We start from the raw sequence: 20,992 nt of genomic DNA, 5'->3' as shown, positions 1-20,992 counted from the left end.
GCCAGGATATCTAAATTGCCTAAAGTGTCCAAGATTTGGCTTTGCTTTCATGTTGACATTTGCTTTCCACAGTCTGCGCTGTGATGCCCTCCTGTTCCTAGTGACCAAAATATGCTCACCCTGCTAGAATAAAAGTCAAGATGTACTGACATTTAAACATGCTCAAGTATAAAAAGTAAATATTTGAACAAATGAAATAATAAACTGTCATTTATTTCAGTGGTGGTGCAGTGTGTTGTACAGCATCTAATAAAAAATACCATAGTTGTGGCCAATGATACATGCAATATGACTTTGGTTGGATGTTTTAATAAAGTTAACGCATTCAAACGCAGAGGAACTTGGTGGATTAGCAAGAGAAAAATCTCCTGGCCATTTAGCTTGTTTACAAGCTCTTTTAAGGTCTAAATGAGAATGTAAGGCATAAAAAGTTGTGAAATCTATTTTATAATAATTAAATACAGTACAAATTCTTCTAAAACAGACATGTCAAACTGGGGCCAAAATGTTGTGAACATTAATATTTACCCTCATTTAATGCTTTGAAATCAGTTCATGAAGGCCTTGCTAATTAAGTGATGAGCTGAATCAGGAGTGTTTAATGAGGCAGCATGCTAAAGTCTGCAGCGTCTTAGACCGCGAAGACTGGATCCTGACACATGTATTCTTAAGTACAATACTCGACTATAATTCCTGCGCAATCATGGCAGTAATTAGGAGGCCTGGACTGGAGTTAAGAGTATTTATTAGATGCTTAGTGCTTTTACTGAGAAACTCCAATGAGAGTGAAAACGATTTAGTGTCTAGGCCAGTTTGGGAGTGTAGAAAACATAACTCACCCCAACAGCCATGTGGGTGTGAGCTGTGCACGAAAGAGTATGTGTCCGGAAAATGATTTTCTCCTTGTTTCTGTTTACAAAACGATTCCACACTTGTGGAGCTTGTTTCCTGGTGAAGAGGTTCCAGGATGTTTGGTTACATCACTTCCTTGGAATGGGCTAAGAGAGGAACAAAATCTGGCGATGCTAACATTAACCCTTCAGCTGCTGCACAACTAAACCATATTAATCGTTGCAGTAAGTAGACTACATTCTTTCATCCTTGTTATTTTTTAATATAGAATATATATTATCCATAAAGACTTTGAAATAACAAAGTAGAGCAGCAAAGCGGCTCAGGGGCCTAACCTGAAAACTCAACCTATTATTATACGACCAAAACATAGCATCATCAAAGGATCTGTGTTAACCTTTCACCTAAAAATGAGGGGAACACTGCAACAGCGCAACAGAGTGGTGACACTGGGAACTGCAACAGGTTTTTACAGGTAAAGCCACAGAACTCGCTGTGAGGCACTGCACAGTTCAGGGTTTAACCTGTTCATACTATCTTAAGGGAAATGATCTGTTATAATAACAATGACAATGTTGGGTCACAGATGTTGGCCTGTACAATTTTTGCACCATCAATCATATCATCATTTGGTGGACAAAGAACTTTCAGTGACTGATACTGTATTTAATAATGAAGAGTAACTGATACTTCTTGATTTGATAGCCTTTCATCTACATTCACTGACTATTTTATCAGATATACCCACCCTATAGGTGCACCTTGTATACTGTTAGAAATAAAGGTACCATGCAGGTACATAATTCATTCATCAAGGGACAAACAATGTAAGTGTACCCTCAGAGATGCAACAGCAGTTTTAATGCCCAATTGTGTACCTCAAATAAGTTTTTCCTAGTGAAAAGTAGGCATTTGTAACTTTTTATAAACTGATGTTTTAAAACACAACAATAAAATAAAAGGTCTGGAGGCGGGACGGGGTGAGTGGAGTCAGTACAGCTTAGAAAATATAGTTATATATACAGTTATATAGTTATATATACAGTTATGTTCCCTGACTAAAGGTACTGAGATGTACCCCTGAGGGTACCACCACAGTGACAAAAAGGGTACTGCTCCAGTGACAGTGTTGCACCTTTTTCTCTGAGAGTGTAGGTTTACAATTATTGACTGTAGCCCATTTGTTCCTGGAATTTATCAGCTTTCTACCCCATCCATCAATGAAAACAGACCACTACTGGACCACCACTGACCAGAGTGTTAGTGTGTTAGTGGCATGTTAGTGTGTTATGCTGGTATGAGCATATTAGACACAGTAGCTTTGTTCCTACAAAACTAGAGGGGTATGGAAAGGACAGAGAAACTGAAATATATAGGTACAAAATCAAATTCTCACTCAATTAAAAGTGGAAATATGGAGCAAAAAATATACTTAAATTACAGTGACCACACATCTTATTTTTTCCAGGCCAGTCTTCTTTTTGGGACCTGAAAACACATCTGTCCTGGATTTTTTAAACTGACAAAAATGTTCAGGACCTGACACTGCCTGCTCTCAGTGTCCTCTTTTTATAAAAATGTGTCCTTCATATTTTAAAATATGGTCACCCTACTTGAGTGAACTGACATAGAGAGCTTTTTATTACTGAATGACACTGTAATTACTACTACTAACATATCAATTTAAATGTATCTAGTGGTATTTGCCAGATGTTTTCAGACATAATTATAGTGAACATAGTCTTTTATGAGATTGCATTGATTTTTATGTGATACAAAAAAGTTATGCTGCAAAATAAATCTCAATATGTCAGGCCTAATTGCACACCTCTTTCATTTAGCAGTAGCTGTTGGTTAAAATAGCACTGCAGCCAAAATGAAAAATGTAACTGCTGCTACATCTGTTGTAAGCATGGCCAGTCACATCATACAGTGGTGTGACAGAAGTCTCTAGAGTGATATTTTCCTGGATTAAAGACTAGGAAAACCCCTTCTGATGAAGTATCTTCAAGAAGAAGCTTCTCAAAAAGAAGAGTTTCTTTGAGGTGGATTTAGGGGCTGAGCTGTTCAGGTTTTTTTATCCACTAATTGCAGAAGAAAATGAGATTGCTAATGTTACTGCTAGGAAACTGAATATTTTACTGCAGTTGTATAATTGCAGCAACTTTCTTCATAATTGCATTGGATAAACTGGATTACTTGACTCGTCAAAAAGAAATACCAGCTAAAAGCTAAAGTTAGCAAGGTAGCTAGCTGAGTAATAGATGTCTGACTTCAGTTTGGTTCATTGTCTCTGGCAGAAAGGGTAAAAATCTCTGGTATCCATATTTCATGAAGCCATCAACAACCAAGGTAAGAGTAGGTAAGTATTATAAAGGATCTGAGTTTAGGAAATCTGATCTCTGATTCATTAGGAAAAAAACTGAAATAGTAAAGACTGTTGGTCTGTCTTTGAACGTGTGTAAATACAGAGCAGTGAAAATTACTACAAACTATATGTAAAGAATAACCACTGTTAATAGTGATGAATGGAGCAGAGTGAAATAATGTGATATAAGGATGAAAGATGCCATTGTTTCTGCAGTGAATGTAGTCAGACCATGTTGCGTGGGTTGGACAGGAGAAAGTGCTGAGCCACATGAGCAGGAAGCAAGTTAAACAGAATCCTCTTATTGTCCAGTTTTACTCTCTCCATGTCATCTCTTTCCTCTTCAGCCTGCAAAACACACACACACACACACACACACACAATTTAACACAGACATTTAAAATCCAAAATTAGCAGGCTTCTGATGTCATTTGTGTGTGCGTGTGATATTATGGACACAAAAAGGTTATGCTGTTTAAATGATCATGAACTTTTCAAGAAGGATGCTTTTGAGAATAAAACCAATTATATTGTCCACAAGGGGGCACCATTGAACTGTGGAATCTAAAAAAATATATCTGCGTCTAAGGCAGCGGAACATGCGTTTTTATCTTTAAATGATCTGATTCCATTAAGAGAGATTTTATACTACAAAGTGGAAGCATGTGAACTTGAACAGAGACAACATTAGACTGCAATTTTGTGTCAGTTCCATTAATACACACATTCAGTTCTGCAGTTTCTGAGCCCCAATTGACATGCTGTTTGGGGCCCTGATTCACTTCAATCATATTATTTTGTGTGCTAGAATGCATGCAAATTAATACTGAACTAAGTCTGGAGGAATATTCAACATTTTCCCTGTATTTTTCCTTGTATTAATGTCTGTGAGGTCCACATTATCATCTGTGTAGGTTTATGTAAAACAGTCATGGTTCATTTTTATACATTTTTCAATCACTCTTTATCTTTTAGAATTAAACAAGCTGTTTTGTTAATATTCCTTTCAGACAGGCTGCCCTGTATAAAAATAACTCAATAAAAAACACTCTTAATACCTTCAGCATGAATGTGCAGAGTTAATCTGTCCAAAGCTGAATCAGCACATATACTGTATGTAAAAGAACTGGTTTTGTGACTTTACTCAAAATAGGCTGTTTTTAAGATTAGTTCTCATAACTGGATGCTACAGAGGGGGGGGGTTAAAGTTAAAGTTTTGAAACTTTAATAAATGTTCGCAAAATAAATCTCAACATGTCAGGCCTAATTGCACACCTCTTTCATTTAGGAGTAGCTGTTGGTTAAAATAGCACTGCAGCCAAAATGAAAAATGTAACTGCTGCTACATCTGTTGTAAGCATGGCCAGTCACATCATACAGTGGTGTGACAGAAGTCTCTAGAGTGATATTTTCCTGGATTAAAGACTAGGAAAACCCCTTCTGATGAAGTATCTTCAAGAAGAAGCTTCTCAAAAAGAAGAGTTTCTTTGAGGTGGATTTAGGGGCTGAGCTGTTCAGGTTTTTTTATCCACTAATTGCAGAAGAAAAAGAGATTGCTAATGTTACTGCTAGGAAACTGAATATTTTACTGCAATTGTATAATTGCAGCAACTTTCTTCATAATTGCATTGGATAAACTGGATTACTTGACTCGTCAAAAAGAAATACCAGCTAAAAGCTAAAGTTAGCAAGCTGAGTAATAGATGTCTGACTTCAGTTTGGTTCATTGTCTCTGGCAGAAAGGGTAAAAATCTCTGGTATCCATATTTCATGAAGCCATCAACAACCAAAGTTACACAAATGCTAGCTTGATTGAATTTATTAGATTTATTCATTTATTAGAGGACTGGTTGAGAACCACAGTGATTTGGTTGTATATTTCTGTAACATACGCTGGGTACTGTAGTGAGAGAAGACTGATGAACAAAAACTTCAAAACAATGTAAAACTGTAAATATATCAAATTCTGTTATTTCAGGAAAGGGAAAAATAAGTTTTTGCATGAGTTGGGCCCTTTAATAAATGCTAAGAGAAGCAGGATTAAACATAAACTAATTATATACAGAGAACAAAATCTTTAAACAACAAAACTATCTATAAATGAACAACTGAAATCAGTTACAAAGTGTGTTTGAAGGATGTGGGCATTTTCTTTGCTCTCTCGTTTCTTTCGGGAAATAAATGAATCAGTCATAAGATATTTTTTCTGCCAATGTTATCATTGGTGAAAAGCATCACACTCACAGGGTCCTTTGTGGTTTGGGGGCTGTAATCTACTGTTTATACCATTTATAGCAAAATAGTTCTGCAAACATAATGACCCCAAGGGCACATTCTAATGCATTTACCTGTGTGGCCCATAGGTAGTCCAGTCTGAGTTTGAGGTCCAGTTGTCTGCAGTGGAGTATCAGGGCTCCAGAGAAAAGTAGCATTGCCAACACAGGATCATACCCATACGTGTGAAAGAAGCCTCCTCTACACACACAAAGCACACAAACAAACACATTGATTAATCCTAACACACATCAATTCATATTTTTAATGGGCTTATTTATGTTACAGTGATGTTATTCTTTTCCTCCTTCTCCTTCTTATCATTAATATTAGGGATGCACAATGATATTGGAATCATATTGGTATCAGCAAAAAACTGCTTAAAAATGTATCAGCACCAGACAGATGTTGATATTAGACTGATAATTGATGACATATTCATAATGCTCCAGGTGAGCAGAACATTCAGGTGATTTTGGATTAGTGCTCATTTTATTCTTTTTACTGCATTTGTAACCCTCTACAAATAAAGATTAAATATTAATATGATAAATATGATAAATATTTTACCATGAAGTTCATTCAGAATCCAGAATGATTTATACATTTTAAAAATGTATTTGTATCAGCATCGACAGATGCCATGAAAAATGCCATGTACATGAAAAATATCTCAGTGCATCCCCAATTAGAAACTGCTGTTGCTGTTTAAAGGAGAATCTAAAATTTGCATAATTCAGTCATGAGATGTAAAGAGTGGTATTGATAGGAACCAGAGCCCGTAGAACATACATTCAGATGTTATCATACATACATTATATTTCCAAAAGTATTCACCCGTCTACCTTCACATGCATATGAATTGAGTGACATCCCATTCTTAATCCATAGGGTTTAATACAATGTCGACCCACCCTTTGCAGCTATAACAGCTTCAACTCTTCTGAGAAGGCTTTCCACAAGGGTTAGGAGTGTGTTTATGGGAATTTTTGACCATTCTTCCAAAAGCGCATTAGTGAGGTCAGATACTGATGTTGGATGAGAAGGCCTGGCTCACAGTCTCCGCTCTGATTCATGCCAAAGGGGTTCTATCGAGTTGAGGTCAGGACTCAGTCAAGTTCTTCCACACCAATCTCACTCATCCATGTCTTTATGGACCTTGCTTTGTGCACTGATGCACAGTCATATTGGAACAGGAAGGGGCTGTTCCCACAAAGTTGGGAGCATGAAATTGTCTAAAATCTCTTGGTCTGCTGAATCATTAAGAGTTCCTTTCACTGGAACTAAGGGGCCAAGCCCAACTCCTGAAAAACAATCCCACACCATAATCCCGCCTCCACCAAACTTTACACTTGGCACAATGCAGTCAGACAAGTACCGTTCTCCTGGCAACTGCCAAACCCAGACTCATCCATCAGATTGCCAAACAGAGAAGTATGATTTCTCACTCCAGAGAACACGTCTCCACTGCTCTCGAGTCCAGTGGCGGCGCTTTACACCTCTGCATTCGACACTTTGCATTGTTCTTGGTGATGTAAGGCTTGATGCAGCTGCTCAGCCATAGAAACCCATTCCATGAAGCTCTCTACGCTGTTCTTGTTAGTGTTTTCTTTAGATTTATGTAAACTTTTATTTGTATTTGTTCTCATGTCTTTAGGTCTTTGTTAACTTTTGTTTAAATTTAATCATTATATTTATTTAGGTTTGATATTGTCATCGTTCACTCATATGCATTACAACTTACCCCACAGCCTGCCGATATCCGCTGGTCTCCATGACGACTGTGTGGAGGATGTTGAGGAGAAGTAGTAGGAGAATTTTGGGTAATGATGACACACGCAGGTAGAGGGCCACAGAGAGCGATGCCATCACACACGACAAAAATACATATGGACTGTATTTACATACACTCGCCCCTGCTGCGGTGCTGTTCACTATGACCACTGTTATAATGGAGATACTGGAGTTCCTCTCCCAGGACCACGGCATGCATGCCACCTGTAGAGCACCAGGCACACAGACACTTAGCTGTATTACATTATTTATGACGGTTTGGCACTTAATGTTTTACTGTAACCAAATAATACTACATCTAAATTTGACATTTATTACACATTTTACATTCATGACATATTATTGTGTCCATCAGTGGACAAATTTTTATAAATGTCAATATGTTTTACAGTGTTAGAAACCAAATAAGCAAGTCTATTTGAGATGAAAATCTCAAATATGAAATGATGTAGTCAGACAGTCTGCACAGTGCTAACTGGTGGGGTATAAGCTTCCATTACTTGTAGCTCCAGTGCAAAACTAAAGATGCAAACTTTGAACAAAAACATGTCTAACCAGTTATATACATACCAGTTACAGTAATATAATTACTTTTTCCTGTGGGGGAGTACTGTATTAATACATTACAGTTGAAATACTTATAACCACATTACAGTCACTGATTTAATGAGTATTTTGTTACTGGCATTACCCATGTTACTATGACCACTGAGAACAAAATTAATTTATGCATAAGTAATTTAATGCATTTAAAACAAATTATATCTATAGATATTTGGAGATTTTTCTGCCTGACTGCAGCGCGTGCATCAACTGACTGCACAACTTTAACTGGGAATATGAGCAGTGCAGTATAAGCATTACCCCTAATGCTTATACTGTACTGCTCAAATTCCTAGTTAAAGTTGTGACACTCGTTTGTTAACTCGTCAAGTTGACAAGCGATCTGTCAAAAGGTCTGATCACACTAATTTGAACCTGATCAATAAAGAGAAGAGAGGCTTAACCTCACCTAAGCAGGCAAGATGTGCCTTTTTTGGTAGCATGAGGTCAGAATGACTAGAGGGAAGAGAACTCTAAGAATTACAGCTGGATTTCTGGGCAGCTTCTGCTCGGAGCAAAAAGGCTGATTTCCCCCACCCCATTAGCTATCTACGTCATCTATATTGACTTCATATCTGTCTCAAATCTGGCAGGGACACAGGAAAGTATTTTAAGTTAGAAGTGCTGAACTTTTCTGCAGTGTATAAGTATTATTTATTATTTTTTCCCCAATTAAATTGTTTGGATAGCATAAAACAGATAAGCACATATAACGTACACAGAACCTGCTGATTCCCACACCACTGTCTCTAATCTCTCTTGCTGAACAAATTTTATGCAAAAAGCTAAATGCTGACCAATCAGAGTGTTGGTGTAAGGCAGGGGAAACACTTCTTCCATGTCTATGGTCCAGCCACACATGCACATTTAGTGGAAGATTATTACAATGAACAAAATACATCATATGAAAAGCACACAGGGGTCTTTTCTATGCTCAAAATATGTGGAAGTTCTGCTCTTTTGTCATTTGTCTTGTCTGCAGTGCCTCAGCACACCTATTTCCCACACCTCAAATATCTGGCCTATGGCCTTGAGAAACTGACAAACATAATCAACTTTGTTCACAATTAATTAACTAAAATATTTATTACTTAGACAGTAAAAAATTATATAGTCACCAACAGGCAAGTTTGGTTAGTCCACTAAAAAGTAAAATCAAATTACAACTCAGTTTACCAGACAAGTGGGGAAAATTCTGGTCATTTGTTGGCTGTTGTGCAAAAAAATAAAAAATAAGCTATTGTAAATGTTACCCATCATATGTTCTCAAACAGCATAAATTAAGACTTTTTACTAACAAAACATATTTGTTGCTTATGTCACAGCTGCTAACAACACTTACTTTCTCTGTGTCTTCATTTCTGTTGCTGATTTAAAGTCAAATGCATCTGGGCATGTTTATAGTATATCCTCTGTAAGGATTTAATGTTAAACACAATTTGTTTAAGGGCTTTCAATTAGAAGAATTAGTAGAAATTTCATATTTTATTTAAAGAGATAACATGGGACCCCAAGTTCAAAATGTCTTTCCTATTCTTTACCTTTTGCCTTTCCCCCGACAATTCAAGCCCTGGAGGAAAGGCAAAATAGGCTTATTTTGACTTTAATATTAGGTCTTCTAAAAAGATTTCCCTTATAGTGATCAGCAAAATGTTTTTCACACACACACACACACACACACACACACACACACACACACACACACACACACACACACACACTCACCACACACCCCTGGGTCACGGAATATGAGAGCAGCACCAGAAAGCCACACAAAACTGTCCTGATCTGCAGAGTAAGACAGTCGGGAGAGCACTGGGAGAGAGAGAGAGAGAGAGAGAGAGAGAGAGAGAGAGAGAGAGAGAGAGAGAGATAGAGAGAGAGAGAGAGAGAGAGAGAGAGAGAGAGAGATAGAGAGAGAGAGAGAAAAGATATCATCGTTAAAAATGCATTTTATCAGATATTTTGCATGTGAGTAACTATATCATACATTGCTTGATGATGCAGGATAGCAAAGGTCACAAGGTGAGAAGATGCCACTTTATTATTTGCTTCTTCTGTTTCAGAATGTCTGTAAGTGTTAGAGTGTGTTACCTGCACATGAGTGATGTGAAGGTACATCACACTCGCCATATGAAAGCAGATACAAAGAACCAGCAGGATCACAATCACCAGACCTCTGTAGAGGGACATACAGAGAAGGACATGTTCTTTCAACACGCTTATTTTTGTTTTTGTTTTTGTTTGTGTGTGTGTGTGTGTGTGTGTGTGTGTGTGTGTGTGTGTGTGTGTGTGTGTGTGTGCGTGTGCATGTGTGTGTGTGTTTGTTTTACATACTGAGGAATGATGACAAAGTAGACGATGGCAAAAAGTGACGTGAGAACCAGAGAGATTGCCACAGCATTGATAAAGCCATCATCATACACCTGCTGATACTGAGAGAGAGAGAGAGAGAGAGAGACAGAGAGAGAGAGAGAGAGAGAGAGAGAGAGAGAGAGAGAGAGAGAGAGGGAGAGAGAGCGAGAGACAGAGATTAACCACTTATAATTTTACATAGCCATGACAATCACCAAAATATAAAATATAAACTTTTACCTTAGTTTATGCAAATACTTTACATTAATAAGCACAAAAAAGTATATTTAAATAGCAGTTCATCGAGACAGCAAGTGTTTATTTGTTGAGAAATACACTACTAGAATGAATAAAAACTACACTAAAATGATAAGTAATTATTTTATTTATGTCAATGGGTTCACAAAATCTTTTCTCACAGTAGCCCAGTATTAATTGTAAAGCTTTATTTAGCCTCTGAGGTGAAAAGGACAATTTCTTCATAGCTTCTTAAATTTGCCTTTAAAGACATTTCCATATAACATGGTATCCATATGAATTATATCAAAATGCTGTTATCTTCATTGCTATTTTCCAAAACTTTTTGCATTTTGTTTCACATGCGTCACAGATGTCGACTGAATGAAGAAAGAAGGGTTTCCGGCATGACAAGTAAGTGCTCTCTGATTTCCTGAATGTCCAGTGGTCTGTTTCACACGTAAATGGGCACACAAATCCAGCAATTATACACAGTGAGAGGCAGACGCCATGTATCTCAGCCCCTCTTCATAGCCTCATAACTCTGGATGTGAGTCACATATGATCTCACCATATGATGGAATCGAGTGCGCAACTCTACAGTTCAACTTGGAAATTAACATTCACAAAATCTATGCAACTGCTGGAGGTATCAAAGTGAAGTACAGAACCAAAATGTTGTTCTTCTAACTAAACACTCTTTTAAACTTTTTTTTTTATCTTGTTAATCAGTGTTGTATATGAAACATTCTACTGATTTAGCTTAAAATATAGTTTCACAGTAACAAAAAAAGTAAAAACAATTCTATCAAGTATTCATATCTTAGATATTTATAAGGTTTAAACCTAAGGCATGAATTTTATTCATAATTGTCATATTTAATTGCAATTGAGATTGTAATAATCTCTATTAATGTAACTTTACTTTCTACTGGAAGGTGGCTCTCCCAAACCCTAATCCCTAAACAGACACTTATAAAGATCTTTTATATTTTCTTTGAAGTGAAGTTAAAAGATTTTGATTAATCATTCTCTTAATTTTTAAATAAAAAAATAAATAATTTTCAGAAAATGCTATATAAGTTTTCATGTCACTACTAAAACACAAAGTTTTAACCCACAAGCAGAGCATTATTTTAGACACATACAAAAGTAATAGTGTCCCAAAGTCTGACAATTCACTACTGAAAAGTGTTTTTGCATTTAAGTAAACCTTTTTTGTGTTTTAATGAAGAATATGGTTTTGTGTGTGTGCAGATGTTCAAAGTTGTGTTTGTTAGTCATGTACTGGCTATATATATATATATATATATATATATATATATATATATATATATGGGTAACATTTTGTTAGTGTTATAATTGTTTTGGTGGTGATAAAATTGAATGTTCAATCTTCCGTTTTGATAAACTGAGTTAATTACGGTATAGGGTCATTCTAAACAAAGGGTTTTTGGTCTAAAATGCCAGCCAGTTAAAAATCTGAAATGGGTTTTGAATTGACTTTGAAGCAATTCAATGTAATCATCCATATCATCAGCACTGGGACTGCAGCTCATTGTGGTGTAATCCATGGCTTAGCTAGTAGGCTAACAGTGCCATATATCATTTTTAGAGTTCAAATATTGTGCCACTGTTACATTACTTAGCAAAATCTGTAATAACAACTCGCAACAGAATATGATCTGCTATGACATGTTTATGATATAGTTATGTCAGTCTTATGGAGCAGGGTTACAGATTTTACAGGGTTACAGGGTTACAAGTGCTACAGATTTTTCTGCATGTTATTTAATTAAGCAGTGCTTAATTGCTTAAATGGCCAAGCCACCCCTGATGTGTGCAAGCTTTACTGCTGTGACTGGCGGGTATACAGCAGTGTTGGTGAAATCCCACCCCAATCTGCCTGCGGCCTACCAGCAGCCCACTGACTGACGCATTCTCATCGTTAGCACTGAGAGCTAGAGCCTGCATCACACACATAATGGCATTAGACTTGCACTGACGCTAAGGAAAACCTCAGCTTCCTATCGCCACAGAGACTGTGTGTGTGTGTGTGTGTGTGTGTGTGTGTGTGTGTGTGTGTGTGTGTGTGTGTGTGTGTGTGTGTGTGTGTGTGTGTGTGTGTGGGCACACTCTTCAGACATTCCTGAATCGTTACTGTCACCCGCGTTCTGTTAAGGTGGGTGGATCCCTTGTGCCAGCAGGGAGGTGTGAAGGATAGATAGAGAGAGAGAGTGTGAGAGAGAGGGAGAGAGAGAGTGTGAGAGAGAGAGGGAGAGAGAGACAGAGAGTGAAAGAGAGAGAATGAGGGAAGGGAATAAATGTGGGGGTGAGAGGTGGATGAAAGTGAGAAGAGACAGGGAGTCACGAAGCACAAGAGAACAATGTGGGGGATGCAGTGTGTGTGTATGTGTGTCTGTGTGGGGGTTTTTGAGCCACTTTTTGTGCTGAAATTCTTTTTGTCCTTGTTTCTAGGTCTGTTCCCTCTGTTTTATTCAAAGCCTCTTAGTGTAATGCAGAAGTTTCACTTTGAGTAAGTGAGAATATGCTTTTGAGAATAAATTGTGTATAACAAAATTATAATTAGAAAACTTCCTAAATCCATTTTTTCTTACCTGAAAATGCCCCTTGCTTTGTGTTAAAATTTTATACAATACAATACAGTACAATTCAGAACCAACAGCCAACTGTGCTTGCACACAGAGGAATTAAGCCTCAGCATTTAACCCATCCGTGCAGTGAAACACCCACATACATGCACACTAGTGAACACACACACTAGGGTACAGTGAGCACACTTGCTCAGAGCAGTGGGCAGCCCTGTTCACAGTGCCCAGGGAGCAGTTGGGTGTTAGATGCCTTGCTCAAGGGCGCTTCAGTCATGTTCTGTTGGCTCAGGGGAGCAAGGCACCTAACCCCCAACTGCTCCCCACTTGGATAGGGCTGCTTATGACAAACTGACTAATAGAAATTTTTCATATTTATATTTTGAATGCTATGCTAACACCTTAAACTCCCCTTAAAACTCATCATGTTCACACTTTCATTCCTTACTTTAATAACTACGCAAACAGGGGCCTTTTTGTTGCGGCCTCTGTGACTTGGTTGTTGTTTGTGTTGTCTGTTACAAATAAAAGTGGTGTGGAAATTGACTGTCTAATCACAAAATTAGTACATTGGTGTCAAACTTGGTTGTTTCTGTAATATAAAGCATATATTATAAATTCAGCTACTTTTCTTAAGTATATTATTTATTTTTACCACCACCTCCTTCTCCCCTTATGTCAAATTTTTTTTAAAGGGCACTTCTCATGGACAACTAAATGTTCCTTGCTACCAGTAAACACTGGTAAAATTTAAAAACATACCATTTACTCTCCAGTCCACAATCTAAATATGTAAATTAAGCTGTGATTTTACCACAAACACACACTATACATATTTTCAATACTATATATATCCTGTAGGTCAGCTTACAGCAGTTCAGCCTGACTGTTCATATAAAAGTTTGTGTTGCATATCAGACTGCTTCTTGACTGAAGCACATATACAAGGCAGCCAATACAATACAAGGCAGACAATCAAAGCAAAAGTCATTTATATTAGCTTTGGCCCAAATGAGCAGCCTGTTTAGTTTGAGGTGATAAACAGATACATAAATGGGCCTCACAATGTTTTCCACATTCTCCTGCCAACACAGCAGGATGAAAAGAAAATAAGGTGATATCACACCTCCCAGCTTTTTTCTGATTGGTTAAGCCAGGGGTGTTACAGTCAAGAATTTCATTAGCGTTACCAAATTCATAGTAGTTAATAGAAAACAAGCCTTATAATAAATGAGTAAATAATACATCTAGAGTTTGAAAGGTTAACCGGAAGCTATAGCTATAGCTAAACTTAGTAAATTTAGTGTAATAGTTTTCTTATGAACCTGCTCAGAGTGTATCCTGGCTTCCACACATTGACAGCTGGGATAAGCTCCAGCACACCCCCGTGACCCAGAAGATGATGGTTTAGATGGTGGGTGGGTGTGTGTGTTTTCATATGACAGCATCATATGACAGTTATGCCAGTGCTTATAATAAAGTCCTTTTATTCAGAAAACCATGTGGAAAGCAATCACGATAAATGGACAAACTGGGGGGGTCGCATTTTGTGACACTGAAGTGGGTGCAAGAGCAAGCACAGTGACAGTGTGTGAGGGAGCTCAATCTTTGTCAAACATAATATAGCACAGTTCAGTAAAACTTGTGGTTGTGAACATTATCTTTTACAAAACTGTAATTAATAAATAAGTAAGAAAGAACAGAATTGCAAATATCACACAAACTTTTATGGTTGCTTAACCTGATGCCTTGTTCTCCAAAGTTATTTCACCTAAGACTGTTTGAAACGGCCCGTTTCACCTGATAAACAAGAGTCGAGACATGAATTCACTTGTGTTTATTCCCAGGCATGAAACAATTTCATCTCATTGTGTGAGGGGTGTCCCAAAATGTACATGGCTTTTTTGTACAGGTATGATTGTACATGTATAAACAGTGATTGTTACTGAGGACTGTTACTGTGGTAACTCGTTTAACCGTCACCAGGCATAGGCCTAGCGACAGTATATATGTACTCACCCTCCTCTCTCTCTCTCTGCTCCGGTAGGTCAGAGTGATGTAATTGAGGTCTGCTGTCTCCGACTCAGTTTGCCGAGCTTCAATCAGTCGGCCAATGTAGCGGTTCACGCGCGTCCCGGGAGAATTATGCAGCGCTCCAGCTGAGAAGGAAGTGCGGTTCCGCAGTTTCTCCGAAGCTGTGCGAAGAGCTCGTCTCTGGAAAGTCAGCGATAGTTACGGTCATTAGAGGTGTAAATCTCATCCACATATTAATTTGCTTCAATCAGGATTCTTTAGGAAACAATTCAACACATCATAAAATCTTAATTTCTCCATGACTTTTCATACTATTCCAAATTATTATTTAAGGTACAAGGAATTTGTTTATACAGAAATGGAAGACAATCAAACAATATAACTTTTGGGGGGGCTTAACATTTGAAAACAGCCCAGAAATGATACTTTATCCAAAATATGAGTGCATAATATGGTAAATATAATAATATAATGATACTAGCATCCCTGATTCAATACAGATGAATCACTGGCTTTAGATCAAAGCATCACAATGCACTGATGCATTTCTACAGCACTAATGGGCAGCCAATCTACTGCAACAATAAGGTCTCATCAAATTATTTCAGCATTCATTACAGCACTGTCTGCTCTGAGCTGTATTATTGATGAAATAATCAATGCTGGAACATGTTCACACAGATACTCAATGTCGTGACTTAAGACTACTCATACACAGAAAACAACTAGAAGTTCCATACGCACATGTACTTGTACAACGCATATGCATGACTCAATCTGCCATACATATATATATATATATATATGTATATGTATCTTCTTCTTTCCTGCTGCATCTCAGAGGTTCCTCATGAAGCTGCTTAATAATTTCTAATAGAATCTACAAATTTGATTTAATAAAATTTTGTCTCTGTATAACTCCATGTGTCACTTCATAGTTTGATAAATTCACTGCCACTGTAAAATGTGGAAAATGGTAAAAATAAGAAAAATGTGTGTGTGTGTGTGTGTGCATCTTTAGAATCTTTACATCAATCCAAATAACCATCTCACGCTCACATGTAGACATGCATGTAAAAGTGATAATGATATACTATATAATGATACACTCTAACCACACACACCTTATCATCGTCCTCGCAGGTCATGACGTTGGAGAAAGGAATCTCAGCCTTAAACATCTTCCTACAGTGCATGAGCTGCACTAGCAGATAGCAGACCGTCTTAAACTTCATCTTCTTAGCTGGCTTAATATCTGACAGAATCAAACCCGGGAAGATCTAGAGAGAGAGAGAGAGAGAGACTTTTTTGACTTTTTCAGTTCTCCAAACACCATAAAAAAGGAGGAGAACAGACGCTATCAGCACTTGTTAAAATTACAAATGGCTATAAAAAGAGCGGTAAGCTGGGGAAGTGAAAAAAGAGAGGAATGAAGTGTATAAAAATAAACCAGGATATAAAGAGGGGCTTATCTGAACGACTCCATTTCCAGGAACTGCAGATTGAGGTCAAACAGACTGGAAGCAAGAGGGCATGAATGTGCATATGTGTGTGTGTGTGTGTGTGTGTGTGTGTGTGTGTGTGTGTGTGTGTGTGTGTGTGTGTGTGTGTGTGTGTGTGTGTGTGTGCATGTGCATTTACGCATGTGAATGTATGAATTTGTTTTGTCAAAGCACACATGCAAATGATGGCTTTGATAAATTTGCACCATTAATTTGATTTGCATTTCAAATAGCCCACTAACAAAGACAAAAAGCAGATCAGACAAAAAGAGATGATTCTTGATATGCATAATACTGCCTGGTATAGTCTCGTATAGCGCCACAAGATTTGTAAACAATACTTCTATTGCACATTATTTTTCTACATGAATTCCAAAATTGTAAAAATAGTCATATTAATGTCAACACATTAATAACACATTAATACTTCAAATCAAGAAAAAAAATCTGTTTGATTGGCTGTATTGCTCCATACCAAAATGATGGTTTGGAGTTATCACTGAGTCCTGATTAGGTGTTATTGTCTGGAATAACATATCCAGACAACTATAATTACAGTGTAAACACCATTTAAACACCATTGTGACCACAAAAGTGAGTAATAGCTGCACATTGTATTTGAGAGGATTACTCAGTGTCTGCTTGACATTAGCTTAAGTTACATGAGCCCTGCTAACATTCTGGTGTACTCTCAAGTCCATTCATTGTCTTGCTAAAGTATAAGAGATCTAAGTCAATCATCAGTTAAATATCAATTGTGAAATGGGTTGAATTCACCATTCTCTTTATCGCAGACTTTGTTGAGAGATTGTAATGCCAGGGAGCGATGATGAGGTGGACGCATATGCAGAGAGAAGCGAGATTTATTAGGGGCAAATCCAGAATCAGGACCTAAACAGTCCAGGATCAATGAGCCAACACAGAGATACCAAGAGACAGACGTGACAATAAGGAATACAGACTAAACACAAAAACAGAGACTAGGAAATACAACTGAGGCCAGAAGATATAACACCAAACAACACAATACAAACAATACAAAGACCAGCAACCTAACAGGGGAAAACACAGGGCTTACATACAGGAACAGGTAACAAGACACAGAAGGTTAACAAGAGGGTTTACAAGACACAGGTGAAAATGATCAAGGGCAGAGTCTAGAAACAAGGGGGCAGGACCAGAAAGAAACAAAACAAGGAAGCAAAACAAAAGCACATGGACGACTGGGAGGGGCCAATCGTGACAGAGATAGTTAAAAGTTGTTCCTGTTTATTTGCTGGCTCAGCTCTTTGGCCTCTTTCCTCTCACAACATCGAACAGCCAAAATTCTAAACACTCTTACATCTTTTTTTTGCTGCTTTACTACAGTAAAGAACCACGGTACACAACATGGCAATATTTTATCTGTCAGCGCACATTAAATAAAGGTGTACAAATGATGGCTCTACAAGCACTGCTGATAGTGCTGTCATCACCCCATTGACTGGTGGTTTGTCAATAATACAGTGCCGGTTCTTTTGGTGCTCATGGTTCTATACAGACACACTGATGAACATGTGATGTGGTCAACTACTGGCCTGAAGTCTTTGTAACCACATTAATTTATGTTTGTTGAATGATGTGCTTGCCTTGATTTGTCCAAACTCTGACAGAAGGATCTGGGCCAGGTCTACATAGTAAAGGCACAGTGTGAAATGGGCCTTGATGAGACTGCAATATGCGCTCATAATGCATCAAAAAACAATGTTCGATTTACTACAGCTGCTCAGTTTGTGACCTGCAAGCAACACATAGCCTACACATAGCCAACACATAACTCAGCCTACTAACTGTGTGCTCGCGAGGTGCAGGGTTTAAAATAGGCAGTGAAATAATGACACCGTCAATAATGTTGAGGGAAAACAGAAAATGAAAGTTCATTGGTGAAGATATAGCCATCTTAATAAAATGTGTTTTTCAGCCAAAACATGAAGAGATAGTTATATTGGGGCAGTCGTGGGCTGGAGGTTAGGGATCTGGCCCTGTGACCAGAAGGTTGCCGGTTCGATCCCCAGGGCCGACTGTCCATGACTGAGGTGTCCTTGAGCAAGACACCTAACCCCCAACTGCTCCCCAGGCGCCATGGATAGGGCTGCCCACCGCTCCGGGCAAGTGTGTGCTCACTGCCCCCTAGTGTGTGTGTTCACTAGTGTGTATGTGGTGTTTCACTTCACGGATGGGTTAAATGCAGAGGAGGAATTTCCCTGGTTGTGGGATCAAAAGAAGTATCACTTAATTAACTTAATATTAACAAATAAAGTTATTTTCCACCAAAATGTGTTATTCTACTCCAACCAGACTACATGTCTATATTGAGGTTGCATCCTGGAATATTCAATGCTTTGTCTTTATAACACATGCACACTTGATCCTGAAAGCTGAAAACGTGTTATTTTGTTGGTATTCAATATATATGACAATACAAATTTATAATTGTTGTTAAAAAGCAAAGGAAATTACAGAAAAATGGCTCCCACTAGAAATTAAGAGGGATGTTTTCACCTCCAATTCCAACATCTTTCCCTATTTTCCTTGCGATCCTTTAAATTTATATGCATTAAAAAAAAAGAAAAGTACTTTGCACTGTCCATAAACATGGCATGTTAACTGTGCATGTATGTTTACATGTTTACACATAACCAGAATGCATCCGATCCGATCTGTGACCTGAAACAAACTGAAAAAGCTTATTCATTGGGCCTTTCATGATTGGTTAAAGGCTCGTTAGCATATTGTAGTTATGTGATATCATAACAACCAAGGCCCATATCAAACTAGCAATTATCAAATCACATATTGTGCAGCAATAGTATTTCTGTGCATGTATGTGTGCTTGACTATATTTATAAATATTTCAGAATAAAAATGGCGAATTAGTGAGTATGTATGTGTATCTGTATCACCTTGCGTCTGTGTGAGGGTACGATGAAAAAGGTCTCAATGGCGTGCTTGCCGAGGAAGGCGTGTCTCTCGTGGCCGTTGCCCGGCTCCACCTCGTAATCTCCGTTCAGGCACTCCAGCGTTGCCCTGGTGATATGAACCTTGCTGTGGAGAACACAGAGAGAATGTTAGCTCAGTTATCTTTTTCCTCGCTAAGGCCAGTGCATTATCTCCCTGAGAACAAGCATGCAATGAAGGAAAAAGGACTGTAATTCATCTCGCATTCATATTAAATCTTATGCATGACTGATTTTATAGTTGCTGTATGGTTGATCATATCAAGAGTGAACAGAATATTAGAGCTGTCTATCATTGCTGTCAGGACAAAACTTTCCTTTTTTTTCCATTTCTGTTTTTTGGGATGTTTTGACATATATTGAAAGTGCCTGCTGCCCTCTACATTGCATATAAATTTAATGATGAATGGATGAAAAGAAATGGCCAAAATCACTTAGAAAAAACTCTGGTTCCATTAACTTACATTGAAAGCAAAGGATTTTTCCTTCTCCCGTGAAGTTACCATTTTGGAGATACAAGGTTTTGTTCTGACAACAGCAATATGTTCTATGTGCAATAGGCACCCATAGCATGTATGATAGTTTATTAACTGCCAGGGACCTTTTTTGAGTCCATGTTTAACTGGTTGCAGCATGTCTTGTGTTTTATTCAACTTGTGTAATTCTCTTTTCATGAGCAAATGGTTTCTAAGGGCCAGAGCACACTGACTGGACAGTGTACAGGGTATATTCTGTAACACTCAGCTTTATGTTCATTAATGTGCTTTCCTTGGTATGGAGTAGTACATGAGAAGGTTTTGCCTAAATAATGATTTGACACTTTTCTTTTACAAATTAATGTTAAAAGCACGTTTATTTTTGTTTTTTATTTATTGTGAACCAGCAATGAAAACACAGTGATTTATTACATACACTTTGAAAAGCTACATGTTCACACACTTTTGACAGGCAGTGTAATCTTAGCATCAAAAGAGGCAATGTATGTAGGTTAGTTTGTCTCAGATAAAGCACATCATGAAATTTATTGGAAAATGGCAACACAGTGTTGCCAGCAGAGCTGCACCACCTGAGGGTTAAGAAGTACTTTGCCCAAGTGCACAACTAGGAATACCCAGTCACTCCTGGGGTTTGACCTCACAGTGTTCCAGGTGCTGGCTCACCTCTCCTACCACTTGGCTACTGGCCACCTGGCAACCACTTTCTCAGCTCCAGTCTAGTGTAGACTGTTCAGTCAGCAAATTTAAGCAACTTAAATTTACTGTCAAAATCCTGCTATGGTATACAGACATGCGTCATCTCCACTCAGCAGCTTTTCTGATTGGTTTGATTACATATTTAATCAGCACTTTCAGTGGCCACTGACAGAAC

The 20,992-nt window shown here is 37.9% G+C and overlaps 1 protein-coding gene across 2 annotated transcripts in view; it reads right to left on the bottom strand.

Moving 5' to 3' along the window:
* Positions 1-20,992, bottom strand: part of adcy1a (adenylate cyclase 1a) — a 60,094-nt gene that overhangs the window by 7,507 nt on the left and 31,595 nt on the right. For both annotated transcript variants that reach the window (XR_005130210.1, XM_037537965.1), the window contains exons 7-15: positions 19,571-19,712; positions 16,251-16,406; positions 15,112-15,306; positions 10,229-10,326; positions 9,986-10,070; positions 9,617-9,706; positions 7,239-7,492; positions 5,569-5,695; positions 3,452-3,568 (exon numbers count right to left, since the gene is read on the bottom strand). Coding sequence is in view for 1 of the 2 variants with exons in the window: in XM_037537965.1 (XP_037393862.1) it covers positions 3,452-3,568; positions 5,569-5,695; positions 7,239-7,492; positions 9,617-9,706; positions 9,986-10,070; positions 10,229-10,326; positions 15,112-15,306; positions 16,251-16,406; positions 19,571-19,712 (1,264 nt within the window). In the remaining variant the exon portion in view is untranslated. The remainder of the gene's footprint in view (positions 1-3,451; positions 3,569-5,568; positions 5,696-7,238; positions 7,493-9,616; positions 9,707-9,985; positions 10,071-10,228; positions 10,327-15,111; positions 15,307-16,250; positions 16,407-19,570; positions 19,713-20,992) is intronic.

The sequence above is a fragment of the Pygocentrus nattereri genome, chromosome 4 (assembly GCF_015220715.1).
Source record: "Pygocentrus nattereri isolate fPygNat1 chromosome 4, fPygNat1.pri, whole genome shotgun sequence".
NCBI lineage: Eukaryota > Metazoa > Chordata > Actinopteri > Characiformes > Serrasalmidae > Pygocentrus > Pygocentrus nattereri.
The sequence above is the reverse complement of the archived record's forward strand: the minus strand, read 5'-3'. Positions and strand labels throughout refer to the sequence as shown.